The 19,128-nt window shown below is 41.2% G+C and overlaps 1 protein-coding gene across 3 annotated transcripts in view; it reads right to left on the bottom strand.

The window, feature by feature from the left end:
- The window catches only part of kif1b (kinesin family member 1B), a 60,219-nt gene that overhangs the window by 20,771 nt on the left and 20,320 nt on the right, over nt 1–19,128 (bottom strand). For 2 of the 3 annotated variants that reach the window (XM_080469754.1, XM_080469755.1), the window contains exons 5-21: nt 19,025–19,093; nt 18,498–18,676; nt 17,906–18,017; nt 16,684–16,761; nt 16,496–16,561; nt 16,316–16,333; nt 15,867–15,942; nt 15,238–15,316; nt 14,757–14,899; nt 11,718–11,851; nt 10,580–10,659; nt 9,534–9,609; nt 7,741–7,820; nt 7,242–7,348; nt 6,807–6,890; nt 6,407–6,587; nt 6,224–6,296 (exon numbers count right to left, since the gene is read on the bottom strand). In XM_080469754.1, the coding sequence (XP_080325880.1) occupies nt 6,224–6,296; nt 6,407–6,587; nt 6,807–6,890; nt 7,242–7,348; nt 7,741–7,820; nt 9,534–9,609; nt 10,580–10,659; nt 11,718–11,851; nt 14,757–14,899; nt 15,238–15,316; nt 15,867–15,942; nt 16,316–16,333; nt 16,496–16,561; nt 16,684–16,761; nt 17,906–18,017; nt 18,498–18,676; nt 19,025–19,093 (1,635 nt within the window). Of the gene's footprint in view, nt 1–961; nt 4,152–6,223; nt 6,297–6,406; nt 6,588–6,806; nt 6,891–7,241; nt 7,349–7,740; nt 7,821–9,533; nt 9,610–10,579; nt 10,660–11,717; nt 11,852–14,756; nt 14,900–15,237; nt 15,317–15,866; nt 15,943–16,315; nt 16,334–16,495; nt 16,562–16,683; nt 16,762–17,905; nt 18,018–18,497; nt 18,677–19,024; nt 19,094–19,128 lie in introns of those variants that run through there. The other variant, XM_080469756.1, reaches the window with a different exon arrangement.

Below are 19,128 nucleotides of genomic sequence, written 5' to 3'. Positions count from 1 at the left end.
ACTGGAGCTTCAGTGTGGATTATCCTCATTAAGGTTAAACGAACTAACAAACCACTTTGTCGAAAGTAAGGAGTAAAACGTTATCAGATAAATATAATCTCAAGTACAGATACCTGAAAAATCTACAGAAGTGTGTATACTTTGTTGATTGCCAATTTCTTTGTGAAACAAAATATGAGGTTAATTCCATCTGTAAAGACTCTCAGAGGTTTAAAATCATAAAAAAAAAAAATAAATCTTTGCAACTTTTAAGGGGAACCCCGATATAAATACAACTACTGTATACGTATACTCGATACTAAATAGTTACTGCTGTATGATGTTTAAATGTATATGTCTGCTTCTAATTACGTCCAAAAATTGTAAGACAACAAAACAAAAACAACACAGATAATATAACAAATAGCTGCATTTGGAGCACATCATTTTATTCAATTCATAATTAAAAATAAACCTCCAGCAACAGATAGATGCAGTATATCCTTTTTGTTTTGAAACTTGTGAGCAACTCGTCCACTGCGGCGCAACACGACTCGGTACACAGCCACATTGAGGCACTTGATGTCGTCATAAAAGCAGACACTCTGAACAAAGAGCTAGTATGAGGATATATGTGTATTTTAAAACGGTACTCAGTACAGTTAATCGGATGTGGTATACTTTCCAGCTTTGCTACTTGCATGAGCACCAGCGCATACGTTAAATAACATTCTTCAAAATGAAGCGTTTATTAGGGCTGAAGACATGGAAGCTACTGCATGCAAAGATCGTCACAGACAGGAGGCAAACGGCGGCTGCATATGTTGTATCATTTGGTTTTTGTTACAGCATAGTGAGGCAGAATAGATCCCATGTCAATACTTCAGAGTATAAAACAGGCAACAGTTTGATCATTCGAAGCCCATGTTTAACATTTTGATAGTCTCCTCCCATAAATGTTTGAAAAAACTGATTTCAAGGCTTTCTGATGTTAAATTATATTAATGCGTTTTTTTTTTTTAAAGCTACATATGCAGCAAGGTAAAAGACAAGCAGACGTGTTACTGACACAGCGGAGCACCAGCTACAGCAGAGGCACAAACATTGACATGGGCAGCTGATTCCATACCAACACTGATATATCTATCCTGATTGCATGAATACTGAGGCAGCTAAAAAAACAAGGCAGTCCTCAAAATCTCATTTGATATGGACATTTCTCCTGAATAACATTATGCAAACATTTCAAGTCTTTGTGCTTCTCCCAACATTTTTTCAGGCTGAGTCTTTGGGAACCATGGCAACACTCTGTAGGGCATCCAATGGAGACACAGCGAACTCTGTGCTTATTCAGTGAACCACAAACCTGAAACGTGACTTTTAAGGCCAAATGAAACTTGACGCGTCGTTTAAACAGGAGGACGAGAGGTAATTTATGAAATGTTCTTACCAGCGAGCTTCATCTTCAAGTATTTCAACCGAGTGGTTCTTAGATTTCATTGAAAACGTTTTGTGAGTGGGTTTATACAATACATATGATTTTAAGTGACTTGGTTAATATTGTAATTAGTGTTTTTGTCAACTGATTATACAGTTCATCTATGAATTTAGAAAGTGCAAATTTTGTAATACAAGTGGTTGGCAGTTAGCCCAGGATTAAGCAAGTCAAAGTCACACTTTAAATAAGTTTGTTCATGTTATTAAAAATGTTAGTATTTGTTAGGGGAGTTAAGAAGTAGACTTTTGCTGAAAAACCTGCACATAGGCACTGAATTAAAAGAAGGAAAAAGAAAATGGTGAATTATAAATGCATAGTAGGATTAACATGATGAGTGCATTAAAAGGCACATAAAACTATTTGAATGTGAGAAGAGGCCGATCTGATGAGCACATCAAGTAAATCTCATTCCAGCGCGGTAGTTTTGAAAGCAGATTCAGGGAAACCATGATTAATTACAGACACTTTTGGTGAGGTTACAACAAAAAAATGTAATAATAGTAATTCTCTCACTTATATTGCTCGGATTGAGGGCGCAGATAAATAAATACAGTTTTCTGTTACTAATTTGCACTATAATAACAGTCTTGATGAAAATGACACTTCAAAAATGTTCATACAGGAGTGGCTAGAAAAGATTAATCAGTAATTAATACTAAAAGGGCAAAGGGGAAAAAAAAAACATAAACCCAGAACTTCAAACATGAAAATGATTTTGGCAAATCAAAGCATGATTCATGAATTGTCACACATGGAAAAATGAACTGAGCAGGCAAGGGGAGTCTTCTGGGGGAAAAAGAAAAAGAAAAAAAAAAGCCTCCTTTCATCATCTGTTGGCTTCAAATCCTTCTGACCGCTCTCCCAGTGCTCGTGATGGCAATACACAATGCAGCAAAAACTCATAAAAATGGCATGTAGTGTGATGATGATCAAATGTCTTTTTTTATATATGATACATAAAATACTTGGATCAACCAGTAATACAACGAGTTTCAGAGTTGTGATCTGTAATGCATTTGCCTCGTAAAAGTGTATGAAACTAGTTCCTCACTCCGAGTTAGACCGTCGTCTCTCTGCTGGCTTTTAGATTGGGAGCAGACAATTGCCTGCGCATTCGTGGGGGCGCCTGAAAGTTCATTTGATGATTAGGAAGGTCAGTGTGATGGTACTGCTGGTAACCGCCGAAGCCGTTGTCTGCATATATCATGCCATTATAGTGGCAAGGCTGCTGCTGCTGCTGCTGCTGCTGCTGCTGGTGATGGTAGTGGTGGTGAGGCTGGGGGTGTGCTGGCTGGTTCGGGGGGTGGCGAGGCTGGTAGAAAGCCTGCGTGTGCCTCCTGTTTTCAGACTGCTGCAGTGACTCCATGGAACCCGAGGGCCGCTGGCGGTGATTAAAAGAGTTGCTGCGGCCTCGCTCGTGGGGCTGCTGGTGTTGGTTGTTCCTGTAGTTATGTCTGTGACCCTGGCTCAGACCTTGCTCAAAGTCTTTGCTTCTCCGCTGAACCACAGGACTTGGTAGCGGAGGGGTGATTTGGATCACTGAAGCAGCCATCTTGTCTGCAGCCGGGAGTTCCTCTCCTGCCTGGCTCTCTCCCTCTTCTTCCTCCACAGCTTCTTTGGGCACTTTTAGCTCTATGACCTGCTCATCTGTGATAATAATATGAGTACCAGGGCTCCACGAGTTGCGGTGCTTGGGGTTACTTTTAAAGGGGAAGCGTAGCTTGCGATCTTCTGGGGGGATAAAGCGATGTGGCCCGGTGTGCCTGCGCAGCTGCTTGGAGATCTCCTGCTGCTGGAGGCTCTTGAGACGTAGCTGTTCTTGACGCATCCAGCGCATCTGGGCTCGCTTCAAGGTCGAGTCATCTCCTGCACTCTGGCCCATTTGTGAATCCACATCCTCTACATCAGGCCTCTCAGGTACAGCAGGCCTCTCAGGTACAGCAGGCCTCTCAGGTACAGCAGGCCTCTCAGGTACAGCAGGCTTTCCTTCGTGAGAGCTCGGGGTTCTGACTTCGCAAGTTGAAGCCTCGTTGCTGGGAGGCTTTTCTTGACCCTCTGGGGTGATGAGCGGAAGAACCTTCTCCATCTTGACCATCTTGTTCCTGAGAGCACGGATCTCCTCGTCCTTCATGTTGTTCTGTTTCTTCACCTCATGGAGGATGTCTTCCAGTTTATCGATGTGCACCTTCAGTTCATCCATGACAGCCCCTCCTGGTCGAGTCCCGTTGGTAATGACGTCTTCAATGCGCTCATCACCGACTCCCACGGTGTCCCAGACATCACGGGCCACCGCCCTCCATGAATCCCGCTCGTTGGGGTCCTTCTTGCTGTAGCTATCACACAGCTCCTTCATCTTCACGATAGCCAATGCCTCGATTTCCTGCCGCGTATGGCGGAAATCATTGAGCGCCACTTCGTAGCAGATTTCTTTCACTGCCTGGATCTTCAGGTCAGAGATGGTCACCCACTTGGAGTCCTTGGTGATGCGGCGACGCTGAGGGATCTGGTACATCTTAACCGGCTCTCGTCTCTTCCCACTGCTGGGTAATCCACACTTTCTCACTATGGTTTGCAGCTTGCTGGGAGGTAGCTTTTCCCTCAGGGAAGTGATCAGTCTCCAGCTCTCTTCACAAGACCTCTTATCTGAGTCATCCCCACTATCAGAGTCTCCATCCTTGAGAAAACAACAAAGGACACAAACCAAACGGTTCCCAAAAAAGGAGAAATTACAATGGGAAAACAGGTGGGAGATGATAAAAAGATAAGAATGACTTAAAAAAAAAAAAGGGAATGAATAAAAGATGTAAATATGCAACATGGGAACTTCAACCATGAGTAGAGTTAAATCAAAATCTGATTTCAGAATATCTAGATTTACACTGTTTAATAAAAGATAACAACTGCACCATAAACATATATCAAAATAGTGAGCATACATCATCCTTATACAAGATGTATGGCAACATGCAGTATTTACAGAAGTACTGACAAAACCAAGGTAGAGAACCAAATAAATCAAGAAAGAGTGGCTTTCATTGACTTTTTTTCTTCTAGTGTAGTGGTGCAACAAATGTAAACCTACAGTTTCTCAAACTGAGACAATCTGAGAAGGAGAACTAACATGTTTACCAATACTGTTCCCAATGTTGCATATTGTTATTAAAAGTAAAAGATAAAGCATGTCTATCATGATTAGAAGAGAAATATCAATAGATGGTAGTTGCTGATTGGAGCCCTTTTGTTTTGTTCTAGGATTTATTTTCCTCTTCTGCATTGAAAATTTGGTGATTTGCGAGTTGGATCCCAAACATGCTACAACGGCATGCATGTAGGTGAGTTTTGGAGCTTTCCCCCTTTAGTCCAGAAGGTTTGAGTGGCTTTAGTATTAAGCGGTGAGTTAGAGGACAGAGTGTTCTTGCAGTTGAAAGCCAGTAGAGAGAGAAGGCAGAAGTGAGGGTCAGTGTTAATCCAATACAAGAAAGTTGTTAGTCGAAGGAGGAAAAAAAAAAAAATGCAGTTTCTCATTTTTCGTAGACAACGTACATTACAGATCACAACCAGGAGGTATGGATAATTCAGGTGTTGTGTGTGAGTCTGTATCTACAGCTGGAATTCAATATGTTTCTGGGAGCCTGAGCCCTATGATCGGTTGTTCTGCCCATAAAACCACCAGAATATGAGCGCGGTCTGTGATCCACTGATTGAGCAGAGATAAATGTGCCCTCAGTGTGCTACACAGATGCCCGGTAATGCTCACAAAGAGATGTAGCCAAAGAAGTCAATGAGAAACCACATTGTCACTATCTGTCAGAAAACTACAGCAGGATTTTTTTTATTTATTTTTTGTTATCACAATGCATTGTACAAGTCAGCAACTGCATTGAAGAGATGAAACTCAAGACAAAACAGAGCAAGAAACTACAGAAGAAATCTAATCCAAGCAAATCAAGAGCCACTTCAGAGTTGACCAGCTCAACAGCAAACACTGCAACTTAATCCAAAACCCAAACCGAATGAGTAAAGAAAACATGCTATTAACATGAACCATGCAAACGCAGCATCACTTTGAGAGAGCGAAGATATTCTTTTCAATACCAGCTCAATTCAATTTAATTTTTATTTTTTTTTTAAACAATTTCCATCTTTCAGTCCAATCACGTTTATCTGTGAGTTGCTGTTTTGCAAGATTCACATCGACTATTGAAGACACGAGGAAAGGGGAAAACTGGAAAGGGGAAAAGCTTTATGTTCTAATTCTGGCTCAATCAAATAGCCAGAGGAAAAGTCGGTGAAACTCGGAAAGGAGGCAAGTAAAAGCTCATCTGTCTCAAACCAGGAAAAAACAACCATGCAAAAAGAGCAGACATGCGCTAGGAGAAAAAGTCTCACACACACATATACACACAAATCTTAAAAGTGTCAGAGCTCTGAGTGAGAATTAGTACGAGTAAGATTTAAACTGCGTAACTAGCATCCGAAACACAAGCTTTCCAATTGTAACTGGCCACTGAAAACCATGCTTTAACTTTGAATTCCACTTACATTTCCCTCAAAATCACAAAAACTAACTGGATCACTCAAGAAGCTGCTTTAAATTACAATATAAAGAAGGAAAAATGAAACTATAACTCAACACCTAATAGCACCCACTCTGCACATACAAAACTACAAAACTTCTCAAAAACAGTCTGAAATATTTACATTCACAAAGTGGGCTCAGATAAATTCAAGCTGATTTCAACTCACCAGTCGCTGCTGCTCCAGGAGCTGATCCGCCTCCTCTTTCTCCTTTTTGTACAAAATTTCCATCTCAGTGAGCCTGCGCAAGTGAGTAAGACACATTTTAAACACAACAAACAATCCATACCTCAAGCCACGCAACCTGGTCGAACATCAATAGCATGAATGAAACAGGATGTGCTGCCTCACCTTTTCTCCATTTCCTGCTTCATGTCGATCCCCTGTTTCTCCAGGAGCTCTCGCTGAGCAAACGTCCAATCCACCGGCTCCACGGGGGTCTCGGCAGACGGCGTCTTTTCCCTTTCAGCTCTGGCCTGCTCCGGGTGGTTAAACCGGAACACATGGTTCTTTCCCATGATGATGCGGTTGCCTGACAGAAGGGAGTGCATATGTGTGCAAATGAGAAATCAGCAAAGACCAGAGATCTATGAAGGCCAACAGCTCTCGCTCATGTTAAATTAGAAACAAAGACCAATTATCTTTTCTCAGAACATAAAAAATACAAGACCAACATATCATTTCAAAGTATGCAGTGGTATAGATTATTCAAAGTTTATTGATAACTTTGCAGAACAATATCGTGATGTACCTGAACGAAGTTGGATTGAATCGTCAACACGCTTGCCGTTGACGTACGTTTCAGATCCCTCACAGGGCACCAGCATCACAATAACTTCATTGAAAAACAAAAAAACAACCAGCAGTCAGTCATTATGTAAACTTAAATAAATCCTTTTAAAAAAAAAAAAAAGAAAAAAAAGAGACTGTACTCTGTTTGTTGCCCTTGTGGACTTTCAGGTTTTAATGTTTCCATCTGAACCAAAAGTCAATTTGAGTTCATATTTATGCATCAATTTCATCCATTAAATATGCTCTTGCATTTAAAGCTTAAAAGGCACCTGTGTATAAATAAGATTAAAATGTGCATCTCTCCTTTCAAATGTATTCAAACATTCATCACAGCATAGGTGCACAGCACACTAAAATCAACAGGGGCAAGGAAGCTCCTGACGCTTTGTCTCACCGTCTCCGTTGGCATTCCTTTCACTGCGGAAGATGCAGTGCTCTTCCTTGATATGAGCACCACTTAAAACAATGTCCTGTCTTCTTTCAGCATCCGCCTGACCCACCCTGAAACAATCACAGAGGCCATTTTGAGAGCCTGCACGCCGCTCTCCCAACGTATAGTCAGCCATTTCAGTGAAAAGACACGTGTGGAAGAAGTTAAATGAGGCCCATATTCTTTCAGAAAGTAGAGCTATGGACTCTTAGCAGTGATCCCGTCCCCTTTGGGTGAAAATGTAACTCAATACTCCACAGGAGAAGTCAAGAGGACCAGAAGGACAAAGAGAGCAGGATGGTAACTTTAGATGGTAACCATGTTGTGATCACTAAGAGTATTCACACCCCCGACTCAAAAAGTTTCTCTTGCTTAACATTTGGTTGAAATGCAGTACCACTGCAGTTTTTTTCACCTCTCCCTCTGCAGCATTTCAGTGAGTCATCATTCAGGTTGTGGTTACCTTGTAATTCCGTCTTTGATGTAGTAGAGCAGACACTCTGACATGAGAGGGTCTTCATTCAGGTTGACCAAGTGTGGGGTCTGCACAGGAACAGATGATAATAACAGTTTACAACAAGGTTTGCACCTTTTTTTTTTAGATGAATCACAAAAGTAAATCGAGCGGACATCATTTTCATACTTTTTTCACATTGAGGTTTTCCTTGTAAATGTGATGCATACATCATAAACGCGAAATAAATAATCACGTTCACACAGTCCTAGATCAAGTCTGATACATCACAGAGCTACGACAAACCAACCTAGCAGCTACGCCTCCAAACCACCAACCTTTTTAGGGGAAAACACCCCATTAAAGTCTGTATAGAGATCGCAAGGCTTCTCAACGAAATGCTAACCCATGGAGCGTTGCCCAGCGAAAGGGAGAAAGAAAAAAAAAAAAATTCAAATGAAAGACAAATAGATGTGAACAAAAGGAGGAGAAAAGACAAGGTGAAAGGGTTAATACGTGCTTCAAAGGGGATCGGTTTCAGAGAGCGAGATTTTCTGAAACCAAACACTAATGTAGCGACAGCTGGCACCGAACAGCAGCTCTGCCAGTGATTAAACGCTAACAAACTCTTTCTCTGTCTCAGTCGTGACTTTACAGGACAAAAACCAATAGACATGCTGGTATGTGCTTATGTTGCTGCAGAGGTTAGGAGAGTCATTTAAGACGCCTGGTGAGAGCACAAAAGACATTTACGCAGCTAAAGGAAAGGTTCGAATGATATATTTTAAAAAAATCTCAATACAATGCCGGCTGTGGAATTTGAACACAAGTCCAGCATCCCAAAGCTGATCACATCAGTTAAAGAGTGTCAGTTAAACACAGATAGCAAGAAAGAACTAGTAACAAGCAGTAAACAGACAAAAGGGTATCGCTATGGAACACAAATAAACATTGTTGACAATAAATCACTACTAAACTTGATGAAACTGTCAGTTTGGGGGATTCTTCTACTACAGGAGAGGGGCCTTGTCTGCTTATTCAACTACAAACAAACCTTGTTGGCAGAAAAAGAATCAAAGTGCTCTTCAAATGGTCGATCGTGGCTAAGCTGAACGTGTGAAAGAAACAAATGACAGAAGAGCGGAAAGACAAACAGAATGATGCCATGAACAAAGACAAAGCGGTGTCAGAACAGGGAGGTTCCCTGTGGAAAAACGATTACATGGAAAGTTGAAGGGAGGAAGTGACAAAGGAAGGGTGTGCGGCGCTATCACTAAAGGGAAAACTGACACAGTGCTTTGCTATCGGTATCTGTGCTTGTGTCTCGTTCACAACATTCACATGACCCCTAAAAGAAACCAAATTATTGTGATAGTCTGACAAATGTGATTGAAAGCATGAATGCATACGGTGCGGTGGGACTGGAATGGGATGGGATGTAAAGCCTCATGCCAAATCCTGACCCAACAGTTAAACAGCACGTAAGAAGGTAAACTGGCTTAAACCGAGGAAGCCACCTGATTTTCAACTGTAAGCATGGTCTATTACAGTGCCTCTAGTTTGCTACCTTGCCTGCTCACTATTAGATGTTGCTGTTGTATGTGACGTCGTATATCAACTAGAAACAATATGGACAGGCTGAAAGAGCCTCCACACTGACAGGTGGCGACATGATTTCAGCAATAATTTAATTACGCTTTGGTGCATGTTTATTAGAACAAAAGACAACAGTGTCATTAAATGGTTAAGATGAACTAAGCCGAGTGTAGAATACTGACTGTACTCAGTCAAGTCTGACTTACCTTTTTAGGAGAGAATACACCCAGAGTGCCTCCGTCTTCACGGATTGCCACGCCCATCTCTGCAAGCAGAGCCTCCCTGATAGAAGTTGAATCATGGCATCAGGAAAAGCAATTTATATTTCATACACGTCATCAACACAAACGTTTAACATGCCACGGAGAGAATTTACTGTCACATAATTTATTTATTTAAATCACAGATCTATTTGCAGATAAGTGGAGGAGGATGAGCGTCAACAGTGTGCAAGAGTAGAATATCCAATTCGTGAAGTGACAAGCAGATTGGCACCAGAGAGACTCGGTGGACAGACATGGTTGATGTCTGTTGTCACAGATGAGTGGGTGAAGAGGGGAGGAAGGGCGTGTTTGTGCAGCAGAGTGTGACGACAAAAAAGGGAAGTGAAAAGGACAGAATTGGTGCAGAGGAAATGAGACGGAAAGGTGAAGAAAGTGAGACAGACATCAAGAAGGAGTGAAAAGAGAGATGGAGCAGCGAGAGGTTGTGTGGCGGTCGAGGTGTAGTAATAAGGAGCTCTTAAGATGTGTTGTGGTGGAAACTAAATGTTATTGTTTGTTTTGAAATGGAAAGGAGTGAGAAAACATGTATGTCAAAAAGAGGACCACACACACAAATAAACAAGAACTACCAAAACACATTTCCTCACACAATCCCTCCTGTGAGATTTTGACAGTGTTGCATTTAGGTGTACGCGTGAAAAGATTCCCCAAAAGATTGGGTGAGAAATGAAAGCCGGGATGAAAAGTCCTTTGTCGGACACGTCCACACAGCTGGTCATTCACAGCTTGAAGTGGGTGTGAATGTCAGACTGTTGGCTCTGGAAAGTTACTGATAATGGACAGCATAGACGTCAGAAAGGTGCCGGGAGAGTTTTCCGCTGCAATCAGACCGTCTGACGTGCATTTCACATGGACCATAAATTCCGATTAAGTCTGGCGAGGTTTTAATGAGGAAGGGGTGGATGCACACGTCTCCCCTCTGGGCAGATGCGGATGGGAATAAACAGACACTGCCGGCAGATACTGACCTCTCCATGCGGATTGCCTCTGTCTTTCGTAGTTTTTCTTCCCAGGTTTCATTGAGTTCGGCAATAATCTTCTCTGATTCCTTCAAAACAGAGGGCAAAGTGTAAGGGGAAAAAAAGCATTGCAACTTATGAGCTTTGAACTGAAAACTTTACAGGATAAATGACCGAGCAACAGGTGCATTCAGAGTTGATTCAGCTGGGTTTTTCCTGAATTGGTGGATATTGATATATTCAGACACAAATGTTAGTCTCAATGTTTAATAAAGTAGAATATAGCCATGTTTGTTCAACATTAAACTGTGTGAGGTAACTATGACTGTCATATGTTTGCTCATCTTCACCAAAAATAGAAAGAAACATCTATAGAAGAGAAATTGAAGCTCCTCACTATTTGAGCTAAAAGCCAATAAAAACGAGTCTATTTTGGTCCGATAGCCTCCGTGTTTGCGTTGGTGCTTGACGTCACTGAATGACAGACAGGACTGGGCAGCATGGTTGCCATGGAAACTGCAGCTCCTCATGGCTGGTTGTTTCAAAGCTGTGCGCTACCTGATGAACAGCATGAGCGAGGCTGCTCTGAGTGGGAGAGACTGAAAGCTCGGAGGCCACATGAGGACTGACACGTCACGCAGCCTTTCATTAATGAAACTGTTTGTGGGCAAAAATTAAACCACGACCATCATAACATTGAATCTAACATTTATTGTAAAAATGTTAAAATGCAAAATCCCAATATAGTTTTTATTTAAAGCTGCTTTTCAATCCCTAACTTTGTATGTGCGTCATTTTAAAAATGCCAAATAATTAGATTGTTCCAGTATATTTTTAATGAAACTTTATTGGACATTTACTGAATTAATTCTTCATTATCCATTTATTTATTCATCATTCCCTCTTTTTTTTCTTTTTTCTTTTTGTGGGGATTTCTTTTTGTTTTACACAGTGAGATGACGGCTAAGGGCCTTTTTTCACAAGCAGAACTAGAACATTTTAATAGTCTGAGGAGATAATTGTTTTGAAGGTGCTCTGTGTCACAATCACTAATTGAGAATAAATTAAATAACACAATCTTAATTAAAACCTCAATAGAAGCACAGGTTTGACTTGAAAGAAGCGTGTCGCACACTATCTACATTACCTTGAGTCTTTCGATGGCCTCCTCTCCTCCAGGGGTGGACATGATGCGTTCCTGAATGCTGGTGACTGACTGCAGGCCCCCCTGGCTGCACAGTGAGCCAGAGGATGGAGATGCTGTCAGGGACCCAATAGGGGCTGTGGAGAAATGGCCAGGGCGTTGGTTCTCTGAGGCTATCAAGTATCTATTCTTATTGTTGTGAATGTCTTTGAGGTCTGAGCCAACAGCAAGACAGAGAGAGAAAGAGAAAGAAAGAAAGAAAACACAGACAAGGGATGGGGAAGGCCCAGAGTAGGACAGAAGGGTATAAACCACATAAAATGTACAAACCAAAGACAAACAGAAAATAATAAAAAAAAAAAAAAAAGAGGAAGATGGGGAAGAGAAAAGACAAAGGGGGAGAGACCAATGTAAGACACACATTGTACATCAAAGGGTTAAGACAAACACTCAGCATGATGGTCAGCAGTTTGCACACCGGTAGTTTTAACAGTCCTGTAACCTCATCTCTATAACCTCCAGGGGAAATATATTCCAACTTGTGTGCTATTACACAGTTACCAGAGGGCTGTTTTTATGTGGGTGAAAATTATAGTACAGAGCAATTAACGCTCAACGCTTAATTTCTGGAGTGTACAAATTCAAGACATGCGAAAAGTTTTGGTCTCGAACTGTGACGTGAACATGCTGTGTGGAAACTGCTGCCAATGTATCGGATACGGGATGGGATGGAGAAGGAGAGGAAGTCCAGCAGGACGACAGATGAGAATCGTGGACGCGTGCTGCCAAAGTTCAGCCCGCAGTTCAAGAGACCGTTTCACCGCATACACACACGCCAACATGCACTCACACATCTGTCAGAACAGAGCCGGAGCGACCTCATTCAAAGGTCAAGTTTCTCATGTCAACAGAATGACCTCAAACATCTCAAAGATAACACACTGTGATCTCCAGGAACCAAACTAAAACAAAGTCGCAACTAAAGAAGAGGCCAAATGATTTAAGTTTGTCAAGTTTAAGTGGCATTAAAAAGGTACGTGCAAACAGGTTTTGCTCATGATGCCAAACAGAGACTAATCCGTCTGTAAAGTATTGTTGCATTCATCTTAGCACACTTCTAATTCAATCTATGAAGGTTAAGAACTAAACTTGAATGTTTGAGAGGCAAACATGCATGTTATGAATCTAGAAGGTACAAGCTTGGCATAGTCAAAATTAAACCAAGATTGCCAGTGTTATACATTTATTAAAGTGTGTCAGTCAGTAAAACATTTTTTATATTTCAAGTGTTCACTTGGCTTAAAGTAAGGCAGTTGAAAGCAAGTTTTTGGTCACCGTGCAAATCAGAGCCTGCCTTTAAAGTATCATAACATTCATATTTGCACACTTCAAAACACTTCCTACTCAAATTACAATCGTGGCTTCCAATTGTTTAGATTATGATGCTCATGTAAGCATTTTGGTAAGAGTATAATCTTTACAATGCAAAAACTAGACACTAGCTTTCTATTGAGGGAATCAGAGGGTCTAACCAGTCCTGCAGCAGTCTATTGACACGAGTAGTAAGGTCTTCAATTTTACTTGGAAAAAAAACACCACAATTAGATGTTTGCCTTAGGTAGAGTAGCTGAGTTAGTTACAATCAATTTTAATTGGATGAAACCAAACAAGTGAAAGAAAGGATGTGTTGGGGGTGCTTGGGTATAAATCTAAGTAGAAGGAAATCTATCAAACTAGCTATTCATCACACAAAGCACACACAATTAGTCAACTTGGTATCCATACAGCTCTGGGACGACTATCAGGGAAATGAAAAAATATATAAAGATATGCACCTTTGTGTCTGTAGATCTGAGCCTCACTTTGAGAGCTCTTAAGTGGTATATTAAAAGTTTGAGCACTGTCAGCTGCTGCAAATGATTAGTGAAAGAAAACAAAATGAAAGAGCAGGAAAGCACCACTGACGAGAAACAAAAGCTTAAGAAAGGTGAGTCATGGTTATAAAATGATGCATTTGCATTGGGGGTGTGGAAGGCTGACGTGCTACGCTAAATACTAGGTGTTTAATAGGGTGGCTCTATTCTTCAAAGTAACAAGTACAGCTGGATCTGTGTTTACAGATGCCATCTCATCCCCATCACTCTGAAAATAACCGAAAAGAAAGAAAAACAAGCGCCAAGCATGCTTTTCTAACGGCATGCTAAATCTAGCCAAACCAGCAGAGCTACAGCAGCATTTGGAGTCTCCTTCTACCAAGCTTTTGTTTATTTCTTTTAGCAGTTACATGCAAAGCTGGCAGCAGATTAACTATACAGGGCAATGGGGGTCATAAGCAATGTTATCTCTCATAATCAGGGCAGTTAGTGATATGCAATTTAGGACTACCACACATATACACACATTTGATTCCACTTCCAGGGCAATCATCCACCATAGGATCAACTGAGGGGAAGCAGGAAAAGATGAGAAGGGTCAGAGGTCAGAACTGGTAGAAATGGAAGGAAAAGGTTACAGAATTGTGTTTTAGAGAGCTGGACGACAACATGGATGACAAGAGATGTTATGGAATGACTTGTAACATGGCTTTACATTCAGCTTGACCTAATCTAGGCAGGTTATTAATCACGTCAGTGATTATTACATATTAATGGGTATAGTATGACTAATTGACAAGGCTTTAGGCCATTACTTCTGTGTACACCTCATGATGCAAGACATTTTAATGGAACAGCCATTTGTGTTCTCACTCAAATGTGACTTTAAACAAGCTGATGAAATGATTCATAAACACCTTCGTAACCTACACAGCTGGTAAAATCCTCCAAATTTCATTTCTCTCTAGAAATCTTGATACATGTTTTCTAGTGACACTGTGATAACACACCAGTGTGAAGATGTATACACCAGTACAAACACTGCAATGAAAACTGTGTTGGACAACAGGAAGCAATGTGACATTAACAAAGACAGAGGTTGCTGCTGGTGGCAGGCCCTGACGGAGAAGGTCGGTTGTGCAGCCGACTGCAGCAACACCAAACTCACTGTCCAGGATGTCTCCCAGGCCCTGCGCACGCAGCAGCTCCTTCAGACGAGCCACTTCATCCTTCAGATCGCGCACCAACTTATTGTTGGGATCTTCATTGATGACAGCATTGCACTTGATGCTCTTAGCACGGTCAGCATAACTAAAAAGAAATAAAAAATATTAACAGAGTTTAAAATTATATCCCTGACCATGATGGTGTGCACTGTGCAAGTTAAAAGTGCTTTTGTAACTTGGAAGTATTTTTATTAGTGAAATGGTCATAATCACTGACAAAATTTTTAAAGTGTAAACAGTGGCTACAACTCCCCAAATAAGATCTCTAAGCCCATTGTTTTCATAATAGCACTCCTACTTGTTCAAATGAACCCCATTAACACAGCACACTACAGTATACCCTATACAGTATGTTAATCAAACTGAACCCGAAAAGTGGTGAATAAATAAATAAGAATGATGAAGCCAAGATGAGAACCTTACCGGAGCGTGCTGAGGGTTTCATCGTAGTTAATGTCCGCGGGACTGAGGGCAGCTACCATAGCTGTCCTGGAGTTTCCACCTGATGGCAAATACAACATTTAAAAATTTGACGATGTTGAAACCAGGGGCATTAGCACTCAGTGTTGACCTAAATGATATCAATATAACTTTTATTAACGTACATCATATTTCAGCTGCGATATGCAGCAGAAACAACAAAACAGAAATCCCAAATAGGCTCAAACACTAATTCCACTAATGCAACATTTGAGTTTCATTAGACTGAGTGACTATGTGCGACATGTGCGAGCCAAGACTGAAGACGCACAACACAACTCCCCTCCGTACACATGTCTGAACTGAGAGGTTGGCTGTGCCTGTCTGGTTAGGCTGAAATACAGCCTGCTGACAGTGTTCTTCTTAAATTGACGGAGAGTAATGTGAACTCGCTCCAGTCAGTTTGGCTTTTTTTTTTCTTTTCTTTTTTAATCACTGCTTCGTATTCCATGATCCACATGATTCGATTTCGCTTTGTTGTCAAGAAATAAAGATTTCACAAGAGCATATGGAGACATAAATCCCAAATGTGTTTAACTGGTAATGCATGTTCATCAAATAAAGCTTCGTACCGAGATTCTCCCTGAGCAGCCACGTTAGCACGGAGTCTCTATATGGGATGAAATCCGTCTTCTTCTTCTTTTTGCTCTGCGGTAAACAATAAAACCCAATATCAAAGAAGGAAAAGCACAATCTACTGTGAAGCTTGGTGTTTTAACATGTAGTATCATGAATGGCAGTAAAGTCTGTGCAGTATTATGTATTATGATGCAACATGACAAGAAGCTCAGGTGGGACAGATGAGTGGTCAGGTAAAATGACAAGAACACAGGTCTGATGCACTTTTGTTCCTGTGCAATGTTTAATTGTGAATGGTGCCTAAAAGCATGACACTTTTGTGACAACTTGGTTGCTACAAAAGATTCGGCAACTTTAAACAGTGCAGAGGCAGCAAAGGCTGTCCAAACTGTCTCGTGGCATGATTCAGAGGTTAGTGGCTGTGCTGTCAAAAGAGTTTTACCTTGCTGGTACAGTTATCCTGTGTAAGCAAGCATTACAAGGACAAGAGAAGAAAAAACAGAAGGGCAGACATTACAGCATGCCAGGCTCCAAACATCAAGTCCTTCAGAAAGGCAGGGTCAAGAAGGAAAGGCAAGGGGGAGAGAAACGACAGATGGGGAATCCAACATAAAACACTCACCACTTCAGCCAAGGCAGAGATAACCTTTCCTAACGTAGTGAGAGACTTGTTGATGTTTGCTCCCTCCTGCAAGCACAATTTAAAAAAAAAGGAAAAGGAAAAGGATGATTAAAGAGTCATCGAGGTAATATTATCCAATTAGGAGTTATTGCAGCTGCCAGGGGAGTCTGCGAAGATGGGAGTCTCACCTTTAGCCTGGTACCTTTAGCTCCAGTGGAATCTGCTCGTTCGCTCCCTGCCAAGTCGACCAGACTAATTTTACTGACCTGGGGGGGGAAGGAGGACACATCCAAGCGCATAAATATCACAATTAGAATTGGAAATAAAAATCTCAGTCTAGTTTTATATCTTTTTACAATGTAAATTGCTCTATTTTTCCAATAGGGTAATATGTTGACAACATGAAAACACAATAACATTTAGGAGCAGCAGCACCTGGCTGTTGCACTATTAAATGAAATCTTGTGGTAGATCAGGAGAAAGGGTTAAGGTTTGGATTTAATGAGGAGCCGTGTACAACACATTTTGTTTCAATAATATTATGACAGGAAAAGATTAAACTCCAGCACTGCAGCTCCGGGTGGGGGGGGGGGGGGGGGTAAAAAAAAAAAAAAACTAATAAATGCTCAAAAGTTTGGTCTGAGGATCTACAGTCAGTACCAGAACACAGAGTCAACTAATTATTACACAAATAACATGTACCTCTTATGTTTTACCAGCATGGTGATGAGAGAGAGATTATTTCACGTCATCTAAATATCTTTAGAAAATAACTTTAATTATGAACTTGAAAACGATGGTCATCAAACAGAGTTGGCTTGATTGTGAGCATCTTTTCATTAGCAAAGGACAGGACTCAGAGTTCACACTTTCCCCAAATGAAGAACTCCTAAATCTTTGCATGAAGAAACGATGGTTTGAAGATCTATTTTTAATCAGACTGTGACATCAAGATTCATGACTGTATTAAGTCATATCCAACTGAATAGGATGAGACTTCAATCCTAGATGATATTCCTCAGATATTTTGTACTAAACTGATATATGACGAGAGTGCTAGGAGCTTAATAAAAAAATATATATACAACTTTCCAACGGTTCCATTCAAGAGAGATGCAGCAAAGCCCCAAAATGATGGAGAGGCTAAACACAATAGGCATTGTGATCATGGTAACACAATGGTCTTTGTGTTTCCAGACGAAGAGGAAATGCTTAAAGTCGTATGGAAATTGGCTTTCTCTCCTCTGACCTATGACACCACAGGACTTAACAAGAATAGAAGAAAATATATTTAGAAAATGGCTACAAGTGAAATAATTTCTGATGACATGCCATGAAACCTTCGAGTGTCGGTGAGTGCAAAAGTTTCACAATAGTTGTACATGAATGGAAAGTAGTTCCCACTCTGACCTTTTCAGTGGAGAGGTCTGTCTCGCTGTCGTGTTTCTTCTGTGTGAAGACGATGGTAAAAACAGCATGGGACCTGCTGCTGGTCTCATTCATGTTGGTGGCCGCCACAGTTCTGCAGGATAGCACATTATATCATGGTTAGCACACATAAAATGCTACAAATGTAAAAAAAACAATTCTCTGAGCACCTGCATCATTTTTTCCCTCTTAAATTATTCAGTGTGATTAAATGTGACTTCATGGTCTATTAGTGGAGCTATCAATGCTGGATTTTACCCCCATTAGAGTGAATTGAGTGGAAGGGATTACTTTGTGCAGCGGAGGTGGATAATACTGTGAGGACACCCAACACAAATGCACAAGGCAGACTCAGAGGGATTGTCACAGGGGAGATACAGGCTTTACACTGCACGTTCTAGAAATAAGCCTTCTGAGTCAGCACAGCAAGATTAAGGCAGAGTTCACTCCTCCCCGCACAGTCATATATACAGTACATGCATGCAAGCATATCCACAAACTACAGAGAAAAATGAATTACCTGTAAGTCAAAAACGCTTCTTTCTGTAAACAATTCCCACCGTTATTCACTCACCTGGCCTTGTTGCCTGCATCCATCAGGTCAGCGATGTCTGTGTAGGAGGTGACAGCCAGCTTGGACAGGTCCTCCACGTAGGGTCCCAGCAGCGGGTGTTCTCGGACTCGCAGGTTCCCTTTGTTCTTGGGATTCAGCAAATCTCGCACCCGCTCACAGTAGATCTCCATGTAACTCACCTTGAAACAATTTGAAAGGTGTGACTTCAGTAGTTCTAGTACATACGTCTCATACAGTTTGCATTGACACAGTAAGTTTATGCAAATCCTGGAGAGAGGGACTCTCCGTTCATTAATGATACATTAATTGTTTTACGTATATCAGAAAACATTTCTAGTACAACCCCCCCCCCTTCCCCCCAAAAAAGCCACGTTCTTGGATGCTTAAGGAATTATGTGATTGATGCTTGACAATTACCAGATACTCTATGAGGGCAGGGAAAGACTCCTCAGAGCCCACACAGCTCAGAAGTCACAGACAGAGGTTAACAAAGGGGATTATAGGTTGTGAAGCAGTTCCAGACTCACCTCCACTGAGTAAGAGAGCTCCTCTTTGTTGCCGTCTTCATTGATTTTCTCAAAAAGATCTTCACATAGCTAAGAGGCAGCAAAAGAAACCATTTTAGTGCAAA

The sequence above is a fragment of the Lipophrys pholis genome (assembly GCF_963383615.2).
Source record: "Lipophrys pholis genome assembly, chromosome: 8".
Lineage (NCBI taxonomy): Eukaryota > Metazoa > Chordata > Actinopteri > Blenniiformes > Blenniidae > Lipophrys > Lipophrys pholis.
The sequence above is the reverse complement of the archived record's forward strand: the minus strand, read 5'-3'. Positions and strand labels throughout refer to the sequence as shown.